At 31.8% G+C, this 16,343-nt stretch overlaps 1 protein-coding gene across 2 annotated transcripts; it reads left to right on the forward strand.

Moving 5' to 3' along the window:
• Window positions 1-3,557: 3,557 nt before the first annotated feature.
• Window positions 3,558-7,944, forward strand: LOC142607557 (BEL1-like homeodomain protein 1). Of its 2 annotated transcripts, XM_075779094.1 has the most exons (6): window positions 3,558-3,838; window positions 4,289-5,339; window positions 5,893-6,272; window positions 6,441-6,501; window positions 6,661-7,472; window positions 7,599-7,944. In XM_075779094.1, exons 2-6 carry the CDS (start codon window positions 4,446-4,448, stop codon window positions 7,600-7,602), a joined length of 2,151 nt encoding a protein of 716 aa, XP_075635209.1. In that variant the 5' UTR covers window positions 3,558-3,838; window positions 4,289-4,445; the 3' UTR covers window positions 7,603-7,944. The 2 variants fall into 2 exon arrangements, with proteins under 2 accessions (XP_075635209.1, XP_075635208.1); XM_075779093.1 differs by lacking the exon at window positions 7,599-7,944 and having other exon boundaries at window positions 6,661-7,551.
• The last annotated feature ends 8,399 nt before the right edge of the window (window positions 7,945-16,343 follow it).

Raw genomic sequence — 16,343 nt, forward strand, 5'->3', positions numbered from 1 at the left:
AGCGGTCTAAATCTATCACGATGCTTCTACTTGCTGATTCAGTTGGTGTTTTCTATGTAGGTCTTTGTATGGGCTCTCGTTGTTGGTGCTGAAAGGCCACATCACACCGGAATGAAAGAAGATCTGTCTTTCTTATTGTTTAGGCAATTTTGTTGAAAGTTTTGCAACAATTTATTAAAAATGTGTTCTCTTTTGAGCAACAATTAGTTTATAACTTCTACATATGCACAAGTGTATTTAAGAAAAAACATAACTAATTAAGTACATATCACACGTTCATATGAATCATATTTAAGTTTAAAATTACTTATATTCTTTTCTTTTTCCGATTTCATAACAAAAAGAAGGATATTTTTGACCTACTGATATACTTAGTTTTTCTTTCTTACAATAATATTTTTGTTTCTACAATGCAATAAATTTATTTAACATTTACATTATTCAAACAAGTATTGAAAACTGAAATTTGTAGTTAAATTAATGATATGTTTTTTTTATATATAAATAGAATTGTATTAATTTTAAATATTTTGAAAGTAATTTTAAATAGGTTTGAAAGTGTTTTAAATTGGATATAACTTATAAGTAAATATATAAATTAGAGTGATACTTGGCAGAAAATTAGATATGTAAAATCTAATTTCAATGAAACCTACAAAATTTACAATGAAATTAGAATCTAATTTGGACCTTCTATTGAGTTTATAATTTAATAAATTATATAGAAATATATTAGAAATTGCTCCTGTAAAAATATATTTATTATTATTATTTTTTTATAGTTTTTCTTACTCATGGATATAAATATTTACAGATCAAGTCACCTCAGAATCTCCCAATGCATAATGATGAATTTTATTCTCATAAGCTCTTAGCCCTATATAAATCTTATATGAATTTAAGACACAAATCCAATCACCTAACAAAAATCCATTACATAAAATTTTGTGATCAAACATATGAATGTGTAAAAGACAATGTTTATTCTCAAAATACTGACACAGGTGTGTACATATAAAGCAAACTTCATTTTCATACATCTGACATTTCAAAATAGAGGTGACCTCCTATTAGAGGGACAGGGAGTCGAGCCGTCTAGGCACCATAGGAGATAGGACAAGTCCTTAAGTTAATGATAGTTTTGTCAACACCTCGACTTTACCTTTCTCTGCGCAAAGGGAAATCCATAAGTGAGTGACCGTTCAAAAGTTGATTTAGCTCTTTCTTTTCTTTCCTTTTTTTTTTTTTGGGTAGCGGGAACTTGTAGTTCAAAAGTATAACACCCTTCATATGTCTACGTGCACCACTTCCATTGATTTACGACATAATTAACAAAAAGAAAATTGAGCAATACTTATAATTGGATAGTGTTAATGGATACTGTGGGGTGCCTATTAACGAATTATAGTGGCGGCTTCAGGATTTTTTTTCTAGAGAGTTAATAAGAAGATAAATCTTAGATCAAAAATGAATCTTGTGGTCTACAATGTTTTTTTATTACAAATTTGTCCATAGTATTAGCAAAAAAAATAAAATATAAACTATTAGTTTATTTGGTATATGATTTCATAATACAATGAACATACTAATTATTATTGCTAAGATAAAATCTTGAAAATCGTCCATTGTTTTCAAATACAATAAATATATTAATTATTATTGCTAAGTTTAATTTAATTATTATTGCCCAAAATTCTTTTATCTATTAGTTTGTTTTAACTCTTTACAATTCTTGTATTTAACAATTCAACTCAACTTTGACAACTATTGTTCTTGGTAATTGTATTAAGTGTGTTTGGGTCTTGATTATAAGCCAACTTATTACTTCATTTTTTTTCCTACTATTTGCGGGTTTCATGTGAGTTCCTACTTATTTTATATTTTTAGCAAAAAGTCAGATAAACTATTCTCAAATAGGTCATATGAAAATTTTTGTTGTATTAACATTTGTTTTTGCCTTCACTCAATCACTCTTGGCCCGTCCCACACGCCTGGTCCTCAGTCAGCAAATAACAAATATTCTTATAAAAAAAAAACAAAGAACAAATTAAAAGCACTTCAGATTCAACAACTAATTGTTATTTTCAAGGTTTTAGATTAAATTGGCTTGTTGTTGGGCTTTTTTTTTTTTTTGGTTTAAAAAATGCCTAGATATTGGTAATTGGATTATATTAAGGTTAATTTAGTTGTGCTTAGGAAAAAATATATAGGATTAGAGCGTTCAAATTTTTATTTTAGAGGATCAAAACAAATAAAAATTTTATATTATATATATATATATATATATATATATATATATATATATATATTTTTGGCCAAGTCAGGGGGTTCATTTGAACCCCCTGGGCTATGGCTAGTGCCACCCATGGATTTCTATTAGTTTTTTTAGTCAATTTTTTTACTAGTTTTATAGGGTGTGGAACTAGTGAAGCCAACTTTTTGAGTTTCATTTATTATTTCAACCATATTTTCAGCACCTCTTATTAATTAAGGCTAATATTTTATTAATTGAACCCCACAATAACTCATTCTTAAAAAACACTTTATTGTGTTTGTTAACATAAATTCTACACTATATAAATTCTAACATTCATTTATAATACTGTTGAAATCCATCACTTACCTTCAATGTCACATAAATTTGTAAATAGTAAAATTTGTATTGATTTAAATTTAATGATTTTACAATTTTTTTTTTTTTTTTGAAGATAGACAGTGTCATAATTTATAGCTCATGTACTCTATTAACAATATATGAAAGAGAAAAATAAAGGATCCGTTTTGTAAGAGACTTCTAGTAACGTTTTTGTTATTTTGTAGAAATACGTGTAGGTAAAAAAATATGTGAAAATACATATAATATTGTTTAAATGCTGAAAACTGTTATTTAAACAACGATACCAAACACTCTCAAAGTGTCAAGAATTTTGTATTTTTATGATATAGCCTAGGACAATCTAGGAATAGCTTAATGGTATAGCCTGGTCTTTCTTAAGAGTACGGCTGGTGAAAAGAGAGAGAAAGTACTGGTATTTATTTTCCAAAGGAGTGTTATCATTTTCATCTAACAAACTTGTGTGTTGATGGTTGGTTGAGGTGTATCACTTCTATCTTCCAACTCTTGCAGGCAACCACAAAAAAAATAAAATATAATAAAAAATAATTTGGAAAGAAAAAGTGAATGAAAGACAAACAGATATTATAAAGTAAGCAAAGGCCAAGAGACTTCACCAAGACCTGATCACTCGTTCTTACTCTATTATTATGCCTTGGTGGAAGTCGACGTTTCCTCATTTCTCAGCTGTTTGTAATGTCCTGTTGACCCACTTTCCCCTTACTATTTTTTTTATAAAAAAAAATTACTTCTATCTCTCTCTCTTGATTTTTTTTTAAAATTTTATAGTTTTACATCAAACGTGCTTGCATCAAATGATTTGAAAGGGATCCCTCAAGTTTTCTTTTTCTTTTTTTTCTAATCCATCTGATCAGGCACCTATCACAAAACAGTGAGAGATAAAAGAAATAAAAGGGTAAACAAGGAAAAAAAAGCTATTAATATCTTCAGCTGTCTTTTTTTTTTTCTTTTTTTCTTTTTTTTAAGATTCAAAGAATTTTCTGTGAGACACTTAAAAACTCTTTCTGTCTTTTATTTGTTATATCATTTTCATTTGTAAGAGAATTGCAGAGTTTGTTTTAGTACTATGACGAGCTAGCAAAGTAGCAAACTCTCAAAGCCTAGAGAGAATATTGCTCCCAATCCCATGATAGACAGTCAGAGAGATAGACTGACATGTGCTCAGATGTATCCTCTCCCTCGTGTGTGTTTTAGCCATAATTGGTTGGTACTCTGCGCCTTGTACTACTAGTCTTCAAGCATCTTGATGGGTTTTCTTTTCTTTTTTTTTTACAATATTTTATTTCTTTCTTTTCGTTATGATCTTTGATGGGTTTTGTGTCAGTCTAAATCATCATCATCTAATTCCTTAAACTAATGTTTCTTTCTCTTCCTATTCCCTATTCCCCATATATCAAAACAACATATATCCATTTAGTTACAAATATTACATCTACATCTACATCTACATCTACATCTACATCTACATCATTCTTCTTCTTCTTTTTTTCGGATCTTCTTTGCACAGTCTTTGAAAGATTTGCTTATTTTTTCCAAAAATCATTGTTTCAAAACACTTTTTTCCTCGATGGGTTTTTTGTATAAAAAATGTTTGCGATCTATAGAGTAATTCAGGGATTGATCATCAGCTTTTTCTCCCTTGCTTTTTCACAGGATCCGTACGTTCTGCCGTCAGTCATAGCGTCCGTACAACTCACATGTATAAGAAGAGAAAGGAAGATTCTCTGTGCAGCTTTATTGGTATGTCCGTACAGTTACTGTGAAAATAATTTATCTCTGCGCAGCTTTATTTTTGTCAGAAATCAAATCCATGGCGACGTACTTTCACTCAGAAATCCAAGCCAACACTGGCTCTGATGGGCTACACACACTTTACCTCATGAACCCAAACCCCAACTCCAACTACGTACCCTACTCTGACACCCAAAATCAACACTCTGCACCCAACATTCTCTTCCTCAACCCCGCTGCTTCCATTACCAACGCGCTCAACCCATCCACCCTGTCTCACGCGCCGCCCCAGAACCAACACCTGGTTGGAATCCCGCTAGCCGCCAACAATTCCGACGATCCCAGCCGTCAATCCTTGCTTGGGCAGCAAGAAATTCCGGCCCTTCATGCCATCTCGGCCCCTCGTGTCCACTACAACTTGTGGGGTCCATTAATGGATCCCGCGGCTTCAGTGACGGTGGCCAGCAGCTCCGGTAGTGGCCCGGAGATGGGTTTTCGAGGCCTGGGGCCGAGTCTGAATCAGCAGCAGCAGCAGGGTTTGTCGCTCAGCCTGTCATCTCAGCAGACCGCTTTTTATAATAATCGGTCAGTACTTTCAGCTGGCGGCGGCAGTGGCGGAGGCCAGCATGATTTTCCGTCGAGTGGTGAAGATTTGAGGGTGTCCGGGAATTCTCCGTCCTCAGTGTCGGCCGTGTCGAATGGGATTTCGGGTGTGCAGAGTGTTATTTTGGGGTCTAAGTACTTGAAGGCTGCACAGGAGCTTCTTGATGATGTTGTGAATGTTGGAAACGAAATCAAAGTGGACTCCATGGAGGGGAACAAAGATAAGATGAAGATGAATAAAGAATCAACGGCTGTGATTGGAGATGATCCGGGTGAAAGTAGCGGAGCTAAGCAAGGAGCTGAGCTCTCCACCGCGCAAAGACAGGAGCTTCAGATGAAGAAGACAAAGCTTGTTACCATGCTTGATGAGGTATATTTTTTTTTTTCTTTCTTTCTTGTTTGGTAATAGAGTTATGTGTATCCAGATTTTGTCAATCCAACTGTGTTTGATATTTAAAATTGGAAACACTTTGTAGTTGAATTTTGGTTTTATTTTTAATTGAGTCAGGACTGAAACTCGGGTAATCTGTGAAAACATGTAATCTATGTAAGCCTGTCATTTAAGATTAAGGAAAAAATAAATTTGAAATTTCACTCTGCAACACTATTTGTAAGAACTAGGCAAATCTATGCCTTATCTTTTGCTATATTTTATATTTTTATTATTCCTAGATTTAAATATAAAAGAGAATGTGAATCATTGGTGGGTTTTGGGCCCATTCAGGTCAGTTTCAAGCTCGTTCAGGATTATCCTGCTGACTTTGTATTTATTAATTGGTAAAAAAATAAATTTGGCAAGGGAAAAAGATAGGGGGACTGGTAGTATCACACATATAGTATCCAAACTCATCAAAGAGTAAGACCAACTTTGAACTTTGAAGTGTCATAATTTTTAACGCTTTCTTTGTTTTGAACTTTAAAAGGTGGAGCAGAGATACAGACAGTACCACCACCAGATGCATATTGTGGTTTCATCATTTGAGCAGGCAGCAGGTTTAGGTTCAGCAAGATCATACACAGCCCTTGCTTTACAAACAATCTCAAAGCAATTCCGATGTCTCAAAGATACAATTTCTTCACAAATAAAAGCCACAAGCAAGAGCTTGGGTGAGGATCAGGATTGCTTAGGAGTAAAGACTGAGGGTGGTTCTAGATTGAAGTATGTGGATCAGCAGCTACGTCAACAGCGGGCTTTACAACAGTTAGGAATGTTGCAACATAATGCTTGGAGACCCCAAAGAGGTTTGCCTGAACGAGCAGTTTCTGTTCTACGTGCTTGGCTTTTCGACCACTTTCTACACCCGTATGTTCAGAATTTTATATCACATTCCTTATTATATCAATTTGTATCATTTTTGTAGTAAAATTAATAGTACTTTTTATTATTTTCACTTAGCAAACAGTATATATCATGTATATGTTATGACGTTTGGTTTTTACTGCAATATTTAATTTCTACATGCGTTTGCAGGTATCCCAAGGATTCAGATAAAGTTGTGCTTGCAAAGCAAACTGGGCTAACTCGAAGCCAGGTATATATATAGATATAATGGATTATGGAGAAATATTTTGAATTATTCAAGTGTTGTAGTGTTTTTTTTTTTTTCCTCACCTCCTCAAACTCCATGGTAAAGGAAAACCAAACTAATTAAAGCAAGGGATTAAATTGGATAAAATGTCTAATATTGCAGGTGTCTAACTGGTTCATAAATGCCCGAGTTAGGCTCTGGAAGCCTATGGTTGAAGAAATGTACTTAGAAGAAATCAAGGAACATGAGAGAAATGATTCTGAGGACAATATAAACAAAAGAGAATCCAACAAGGAGGGGTCAACAACAATTGCTCCCGCAGACAGTACTGCTGCCACTAGACTTGATCAAATGAAAGCCCTCCAATCAAAAGCAGAAAACTTCACCAACCAAATGGCTTCTGATCCTAATGAAATCTCAAATTCTTCTTCATTGTCAAAATCCTCCGCGGGAGGATCCATTCAAGCTCATAATTCATCAGGCTTCCACCTAGTAGGACTATCTGACATGGAAAGAAGTCCAAAGAAGCCAAGGAGTACTTCTGAATTTCAGAAATATTCTCCAAATAATCTCCTCTCAATGGACATGGAAATGAAACCTGAAGAAACAAGTAGAGAAATTAGTACGAGTTTTGGAAGTGATCAAAGGCAAGCCAAGGATGATTACTCTTTAATTAGTGGCACTCATGGTGGTGGGTTTGGTGCATATCCAATAGGAGACTTTGGAAGGTTTAATCCTGAGCAATTGTCACAAAGATTTCATGGAAATGCTGTTTCGCTCACTCTTGGCCTTCCTCACTGTGAGAACCTATCTCTATCAGGAACTCAGCAAAGCTACCTCACGCACCAGAATATTCATATGGGAAGGAGACTGGAAATGGGGACAGGTGAAACTGACTTTTGTGGCATTAATACCCCACAGCCTTCTCATTCTAACACCGGCTATGACAACATTGACATTCAAAACAGAAAGAGGTTTGCTGCCCAATTGTTACCAGATTTTGTGGCCTGATAAATTTGGATATAATTGCATGCCCACTTTCAAATTCTCTTATTTTAGCTCTCCAAATCATTTCCAAGTGTTATCTCTTGATACTGCAGGTAACTAGAACTAGTTAAATGACTTAACAGGCCAAGAAAAGGAAACGGAGAAAGTAGTAATTTTTCAGTTTCACTTTCTACTCTCTGCTAGTGCATTGATCCTAGTGAAAAAGGAGAAGCATTCTTATTCTAGAGAAAGAAGAAAGTTATTGTGGGGGGTATACTTGCAGAAAATAATACAAAGCTTAGTGGTTGAATTCATAATTGATGTTGGGATTGTATATTGTAATGATACTTCTTGAAATAGCTAGGTTGATTGATGATTTTCATGAATATGCAAGTTAGCTATTTGGTACACAGACTTTGTAAAACTTTATTCCTGTAAATGTGTGTATATTTTTTTTGAGTTTGCAGTCTTGGAAGTGGTGGTGGAATATATGAATAGGATATTTATGTACAAATGGAGAAATAAATCTATAGATTCTTCACGTAATAAATAGCTCTTTTTTGCTATGAGCTTGCACCATATATGTATCCTTGTACGTGCTTAACACATGAAAAATATAAAAGATGCTATAAATTTTTTTATAAAATGTTAACACATGCAAAATATTAAAGATACTATCAATTTTATAATAAAATATTTACAAACTGAGGTCACAATAAATATATTTAATAGATTTCAACAATATAAAAAATAAATGTTTAAATTACTTTTTCTTCTTTTCAAATGATAACTTAGTCGTAATGATATTTTTTATAGTTTCATATATTTGTAGTTTCAACTTCACATTTTTCTCCCTCATTATCTAATATCTACTTATATTTTGGTAATTAGTGACATAACGGTTTGTAAGGCTTGTATATCAAAATTTATAATATTCATAGTATCACTATATATATTTATTATCATGTATTGCATTAATGCAAAAATACAATTATGAGTTCCTACTGCTTCTTTTTTTGTCTTTTTATTTATGTTCTTTTCCCCCCTTTTTCTAGGACACCAGGTGCTTGTGGATTGTGTGGATTGTGGGGATTAGAAAATTAATAATGTCAGTTGAGAAAGTGACTTTTCAAGTGTTTGGACGACACTTACAAGAATGCAATGATTTTTCACAGAAAACCCAAAGTTGAATGTCATTTTAAATACTTTCATCTAAATTAAATAAGTTTTTCAAATCTCATCAAAAAAAAAAAAAGTTTTTCAAACGAAATTAATCGAGACCAAAACAACGTTAGGGGCATGAAAACATTTACATATGACACTTTCCTGCTTTAAATAGATAGTATAGTGTGCTTTCAAGAGAGGATAAGGAATTCCTATATTTGTGTGGCAGAAAATAAGCGAAACAATTAAAGTAAATTAGAGGACTGGTTAAACCAATCCGGAAATCAAATCACAAAGGAAATTAAATTATTAATGCTATGACCACAAACTATTTTATAATATTTTTACAAGATGTTGATGTGGTCAACTTCTTATTAGTTTTCATCTAGACCCACCATTATTATCACTTTTCCATTTATCAATAATCACTCACCACATCAGCAGTTTGTAAATTTTTTTGTAAAATATTTTATATCTCTAGCATTATTCTAAATTATATAGTGAATTTTTTTTTAGTAATACTACAGTCACAAACTATTTTACAACATTTTTACAAGATATTGATGTGGCCAACCTCTTATTGGTTTTCATCTAAATCTACAATTAATATCATTTTTTTCATTTACCAATAATCACTCAACACATTAGCAGTCTATAAAAAAATTTATAAAATAATTTGTATCTCTAGCATTATTCATTTTTTTTTTTTAGGGTTTAAACTCTTAGATGACTGCCATATAAATCTGCTCATATATGGAATCCCTATCAGGCTCCATTTTTTAACCATATTGCTGACCAAAGCTATCTGGACAGGGCTAACTAAATTCTCAACAAGGACATCCATGAAAGACTGAGAGCATACGCTAGCTGTCCTGCTCTTCATTGAGCCATCAAACTCGGAAGGAGGAGAGGTACATAGTACACACACTACTGAGTACTGACACTAGAACTTGTATTCACATGGAGGGCCAGGATGTAAGCCAATTATGAATTACCATGGCTTTCAAACCAGGGTACGTAGTGACAATGAAGACAAGTAACCTTGATCTTAAGAAACTCGTCCAAATCTTGATATGTATGTCTATCAATGGACACCCTTGTTAATGGACATTCATTGATTTTGTCCTCATGTCAATGCCTTGACAGTTACTTTTCAAATCATTTAATACGGATATGTACACCAACATTAGTACTGATGATAATTAAGTTGACAACTCTCTAGGGTTTTGATTTTCAACATTAGTAGTACTGATTCAACTTTTACTCAAGCGTGGCTGACAGCTTACCATGCAAAGTTCGCAAGTGCATGAAGCCATGGATCAGTATAGCCCATAACATATATGGAGTATGGACCAACCCTTGTCGAGTTGAACAAAAATATATATGGTAATCAATGATCGATCGAGTTAGTTATTTTGATGATGTCCCACGGTTAAAGGTCTTTCTTGGGACCGACAGATTTTAAATCCACTTTCAATGTATTTGATAACATTGCTGTAGGATGAGGAGCGAGAAAATTCACTCATTAATTTCTCTTGAATTTCTGTATGATTTTGAGAGCTTTTAGAATGGTTTAATGTTGGGTTCAAATCTCTAAGAAGAAGATTCATACATATATACACTTAAATTAAGCTAGAATAGAATTTCTATCTTATATAAAAATAAATAAATAAAATGGTTGATCTTCTTCTTCATTTTTTCTTTTTTCTTTTTTTTGGGAAAATTGATCTTCCTTTCTTTGGCTAAGAGGTTGTAAAATATGGTGAGAAGATAGAACTCAACATTTTAGTGGTTTAGCACAATATGCACCCACATAAACGGAAAAAAGCACTCAAAGGCTCCTTTTCTCTTATTCACTTCACCATTTTTTTTTTAATAATACAAATACACAGTTTTAAGTCTCTTTGTAATATAGGACAATAAGGATGAAAAAAAAAAGATTTTAGAGATTTGATACAATAATCAAGAGATTGAATGGGAGAGATTTTAGATATTTGATTTCCTCAAACCAATAAGAGCTTTTAATGATTTTAAGTACATCAAATCATGGTAACCAAAAAAGGTACTACAAATCAAAAGGTTTGATTTTAAAAGTCAACAAAATTTATTCGGAAATATTTGATATATTGGTTGTTGAGATCTGAATCCTCTTTGGATCTCCCAATACCCTCAAACAAATTGGAGCACAAATGTCCCAACTTGCCACTAAAATGATGAAATTGATATTTACCAGAGGCTTAGTGACGATATCAGCAATATGATCAATAGAAGCAACATAAGAAGTTTGGATTTGTCAGTTATAAATCTTTTTACGAATGGGGGTAGCAACCAAACTTGATATGTTTGTGCACTCTCAGAAAAATGTGATTAATAGTAACGTGGAATGCTGCTTTGTTGTCACATAAGGCCATTTTGGATGATGCCAAATTCCCTGAGAAGCCATTGAAGCAAAAATGAGTTCACATGTGGTGGAGGCCAATGCCACAATAATTAGCTAAAGTAGAGGAGCAAGAGTTAGTAATAGTTTGCTTCTTTGTCTTCCAAGAGGAATTCAATTTTCGGTGACAGATGAAGGAGTAGTTGGGCAAGTACACCAATCAAAACCACAAAAGGCCATAGGATGTATGATTGATTGACACAAAAGACAAGAGAATTAATACCTTTGTTTGGAGCAGACTTCATATATGCTACGATTCGATGAGTAGCATTGCTGCATTACGATGAGCCTTGCAAAGTTGAGACGTAAATTGATTATAAATCTAAATTGAATAGCCAAAAATAGTTCTAGACGTCTAGTGATGGTGAGAAATATGAGACGGTACCTGACGACAGTATTGACTAAGATCACTCAAGAAATTCACCATCATCGGAAGAAGTAACTTGATTTTGCACCATAGGAAAGTCATTAGGCTCGCCAAGAACACCTACATCATGTAAAATTTCTAATTCATATTTGAGTTGAGACAAATAAATCTCAAATTTAGAGTGAGCAACTTTGATGCCTAAAAATTATTTTAAGTGGTCATGGTTTTAATGTTTGGTTGTTAGAGATTAGATATCTAAAATATAAGAGAAGAATTTACCATTTTTTCATTATAATTTTGGGTGGATAAAAAGTATTTTGTGTTAAGTTCTTATTATATCCTTGATTAATTTTTTTTATTATAACTAGAGGGATATTACGAAGGAATCTATGCATGACGTTTATGGTGTTTTCTCTTCGTTTGTCTCCTCATGGGCTAAATTACAAACGTCCATTCTTCCCCTTTTCCTTCCACTTTTTTACATAATCAAATAAGCGAAAATGCTATTACTTCCATTCATCCAAAACCAGTGGAAGAGCTAGAATTTCAAATTAAGGAGGGCAAGATTAAAAGACAAGATTGAAGGTAGAACTAATCTAAGATAAATTAATCGATACTAAATACACACAATCTAAACATGTAATTTGGATCTTTAAAATAAATTGAAAAAATAAAGCAATGTAAAAATATTAAGAATATAGCAATATGCTTATGAAGTTTTATTCGGTTATACGCAACTCAATGCCATGACTGCTTCTAAAATTTCATATAGATATTTTTATTTTTTTTATGTCGTTAAAATTCGAGTTTATAGCAAAAACTCAAGTTTGATATTGAAAAGGTTGATAACTAGAGAAAAAATTGTAAGCCGGAAACCAACTGGTGAGGTGCTAAAGTAGGCACATTACACATAAACATAGATTTTTTCTTTCAAAGTCCAATTCAGTATTTTTTTTTTTTTCAATCGTAGTTGGCAATGTAGCGTGCAAAAAAAGTACTATTAGATGGGACCCATTATGTAAAAAAAGTGTTGCCATGTAAATGTAAAATTGTCTGACAATTATTGACAAGCTAGTAAATATAAATAAAAAGAAAAAGTTGATTGTCTTTTGTGTCAATTGTCAAGTGGAGACTTTTACTGCATTTTACACCACTACTGATTGAGAAATTTTGAGAAGGCCGGGGGGCAAGTGCCCCCCTTCCCTCTGCCCCTGTCGAAAACAGAAATGGTATTACTTTCTATCATTCTTTTCTTTTTTTCCGTCCTACTCCCTCCCCACCTTTCCTCCCACAAAAGTAAATAAAATAAATGGAGTGTTCAATATTGTTGCACATTGAACAACTCTTATTTCTTTTTTAAAATTGATAAATAGTGAGAGAGGGGGAAGATGAAGTTCGAAACACATACATCAAACATCACAAAAGATATAATTATTACTGAACTATAACTTGAACTCCTATATTTAACAACTCTTTGACATATTAACACATACATTACATAACTAACTTGACATGAATTAGTAAAATGTGATGCAACATTAAACAAATTTGATAGCTAATGCAACAATTATATGTGCGCACACAATATATATGTATGTATGCACATGTGTACAACTTTCATGGTGAGCATTCATATTAGTGATGTTAAAAAATTTAGTTTTAGCAACTCAAAAAATTATTTGATCTATTTTAACATCTCACTTAGCAATACACTCTAAATCTCATCTCCTATTTTAACATACAACTCATTAAAATAATATAAACAACCAATTAAAATAATATAAAACAACTACCACAAAAAATCATAGCAACTAATGACAACCAAAAAGAATAGAATTAAAAACAATTGAATGAAAGTAGCACTGTGCTACAATGAATTACTACAAGTAGCACATTGCCAATTTTTTTTAACTTTTCCACATTCCATGTAGAAGCCTTTTTGATGTTTGAGTTGCTAAAATAACTTTTATTGGAATTTTAGCAACTCCAATATGAATGCTTTGATAGCTACAATTTTTAAACTAAGTGGAAGGTACATACGAGGCCTTGGATCAGTTCCTTTGTTGCATCAAATGCAAACTATATGGAGTTGGTAAATATATCGTTCCATTTTTTTGGAATTATTATTTTGGACTTTAAAAGTTTAATTTGTAGTGTTATTTTTTAGAATAATTTTTATTTGGACTTATTACTAATATTATTTTTTTACTTATTATTAACAATCTACCATATCAGATGTGTCAACTTTTTGTCAAATTTGTTGTGTTAATTTGTAAACTTTCTCTATTTTTTTATGCCCATCATCGGTCAATTTATTATTCAAAATTGTACATATCATGAAGCTCTATCATATTCTTTAATATTATCTTGGATAAATTGCAAATTACATCCCTAAAATTTGGAGGCATTTGGATTTTACACCCTGACATTTTAGAATTTAAATTTTACCCTTTGAAGTTTGAGGATATTTGGATTTTATACCCTGGTGTTTTAGAATTTGAATTTTATTTCTTAAATTTTAGAGGTGTTTGGATTTTACTCCCTAAAATTTTGAGGTATTTGGATTTTACACCTCCAAATTTTACACCCTAGAGTTTAGAATTTGGAGGTGTAAAATCTAAATACCACCAAACTTTATAGGATTATATCTAAATTCTGAAACGTCAATGTGTAAAATCTAAAAACCCCCAAATTTTAGAAGGTAAAATCTAAATTTTGAAATTTTAAGATGTAAAATTTAAACACTCTCAAACTTTAGTGATGTAATTTGCAATTTATCTTATTATCAAAAGGGTGAAAAAGAAGAGGAGAGAAGTGAAAGACTCTATTTGGTTTGGTGCTAACCCAATTTTCATATCCCAACACTCAAATCTCATCACTTAAACTCATTACTCAATTCTCATATCTCTAACTCAGTACTCTAGAATTTCCAGACAAACACACTACCAATAGATCTATTGGTAGTGTGTTTGGTTGGAAATTCTCAGTGGTATTTCAATTCAAAAACTCAATTTTAAGTAAAGTTGTGGGACCCACAAAAATTAATGCTTAGCAAAATGCATTATCTCCCCTTCACATCTTCATCTCTTTAAACAAAACCCAACGGCTACAACTTGAAGATAAAAGAAGAATGCAAAGTGAAAAAAAAAAAAAAAAAAGCTTTGATCTCATGAAATAAACCCAGAAAATGAAGCCAAAAGATCTCAGTTTTAAGGGTTTAGTGTTGATATTTGAAGCTCTGATCTTATATCATAAACCTAGTAAGTAGCACAAACATTACAAACCCAGAAAATACCCAAAAAAATCTAAAATAATCTAGTCCGAAAATCAAAGCCAAAAATGCCCAGAAAAGACTATAACAACCCATCAAGAAAAAAGAATGAAAAAAAAAATCGGTGTGAAGACAGAAAGAAAAAAATCGGTGTGAAGAGATGAAGAAAAAAAGAAGAAGCAGCTGTGAAGAAACAAAGAAAGAAAAGAGAAGAGAAGAATGGCGTTGGAGTGAAGAAGGAAGAAAGAAAAAAAAAAAACAATAAAAAAAAATAGAAAGAGAGAGAGAGAACCAGACATGCGACCTGGAAAAGAAAGGCTGGAAAAGAAAGGAAGAAAGAAAGAAAAATAAGAAAGAGAATTGATGTGACAATACTTGAGGTGGGTCCCGTAATTTTTATGCATTTACCAAAATGCCATGTAACTCATAATTTGGAAATGTGAAAGCACTAAAATTGTGTTTTCAGTTTCCATCATCCAAACTCAAAATTTTGAGTTTCTGAGTGATGAAAACAACCATCCAAAACCAAGTCAAACACTTTATCATGTGTTAGACCCACTCGTTTTGGATGATAGATCATGAGAACTGAGTGATATCACTCAGTTTTGATACTATCCAAACAAGCTATAAATTACTCTAGTGACCAAACACACATACTGTGATCGGCTCTATTTAGGCAAAAATTTAATAATAATAAAAAGTCCATTTAAAAAAAGCAGCCACCATTTTTTACTTTTATTTATGGCTTATAAAACGTCATTTTTTACATTAATTTTCATTTATCTTTCTCTACTTTATATGATATTATAAGTAGAACCATGTGTTTTTCTTTTCATGCATTTTCCTTTCTTTATAAACCAAACAAATGAAAGATAAATATCTTTTTTTCTTTTCTACTCTATTTCATATATATATATATATATATATATATATATATATTTGATTCATTTCCCCTCTTTCTTTATCATTTGATTCATTTCTTTATCTTTATTATTTTTCTTTTCTTTTCCCTTCCCAAAATTGCAACCAAACACAGTGAAAGTCTATTATCAACAACTATAAGAGCTAACACAAGTTGAATCACTTGATAAGCAAACCAATTTTAATTATAAAAGGTACTCAATTTTGAGAAGGAAAGCGGGGATAAGAATAGCCATGAATCATTTTTTAAAGGAAGTATATTAATATAAGAGTGATATTATAAAAATAACAAGCTTATTATATAGAATTTACAAATTGACATATCATAAATTAAAAAAAAAAAAATTCAAATATCATTTATTAGGGGTTGAAATCTACTAATTATATTCATTGTTACATTAATTTGTAATATTTTTATAGTAGCTTTAATATTTTTCTTAATATAATGGAGGGTTTGGGAATAATATTAGAAATTGACACGTAGTTCTATCATCTATGATTAACATTGTAGTTTGCCTTTTTTTTGGAGAAAATTTTTGTTTTTGATGTTTAACTTTTTATTATTAAATTAATTCACTTAAAAAGATTATATATATTTTTAAGTGAAATTCATTATGTGAATAAGATTTTCAAATTGTAATATTTTCAAATAAAATATGAAATCATTATATATATATATATATTTATAGTATTTTGAA

This window comes from Castanea sativa, chromosome 8, assembly GCF_040712315.1.
Source record: "Castanea sativa cultivar Marrone di Chiusa Pesio chromosome 8, ASM4071231v1".
Classification (NCBI taxonomy): Eukaryota; Viridiplantae; Streptophyta; class Magnoliopsida; order Fagales; family Fagaceae; genus Castanea; species Castanea sativa.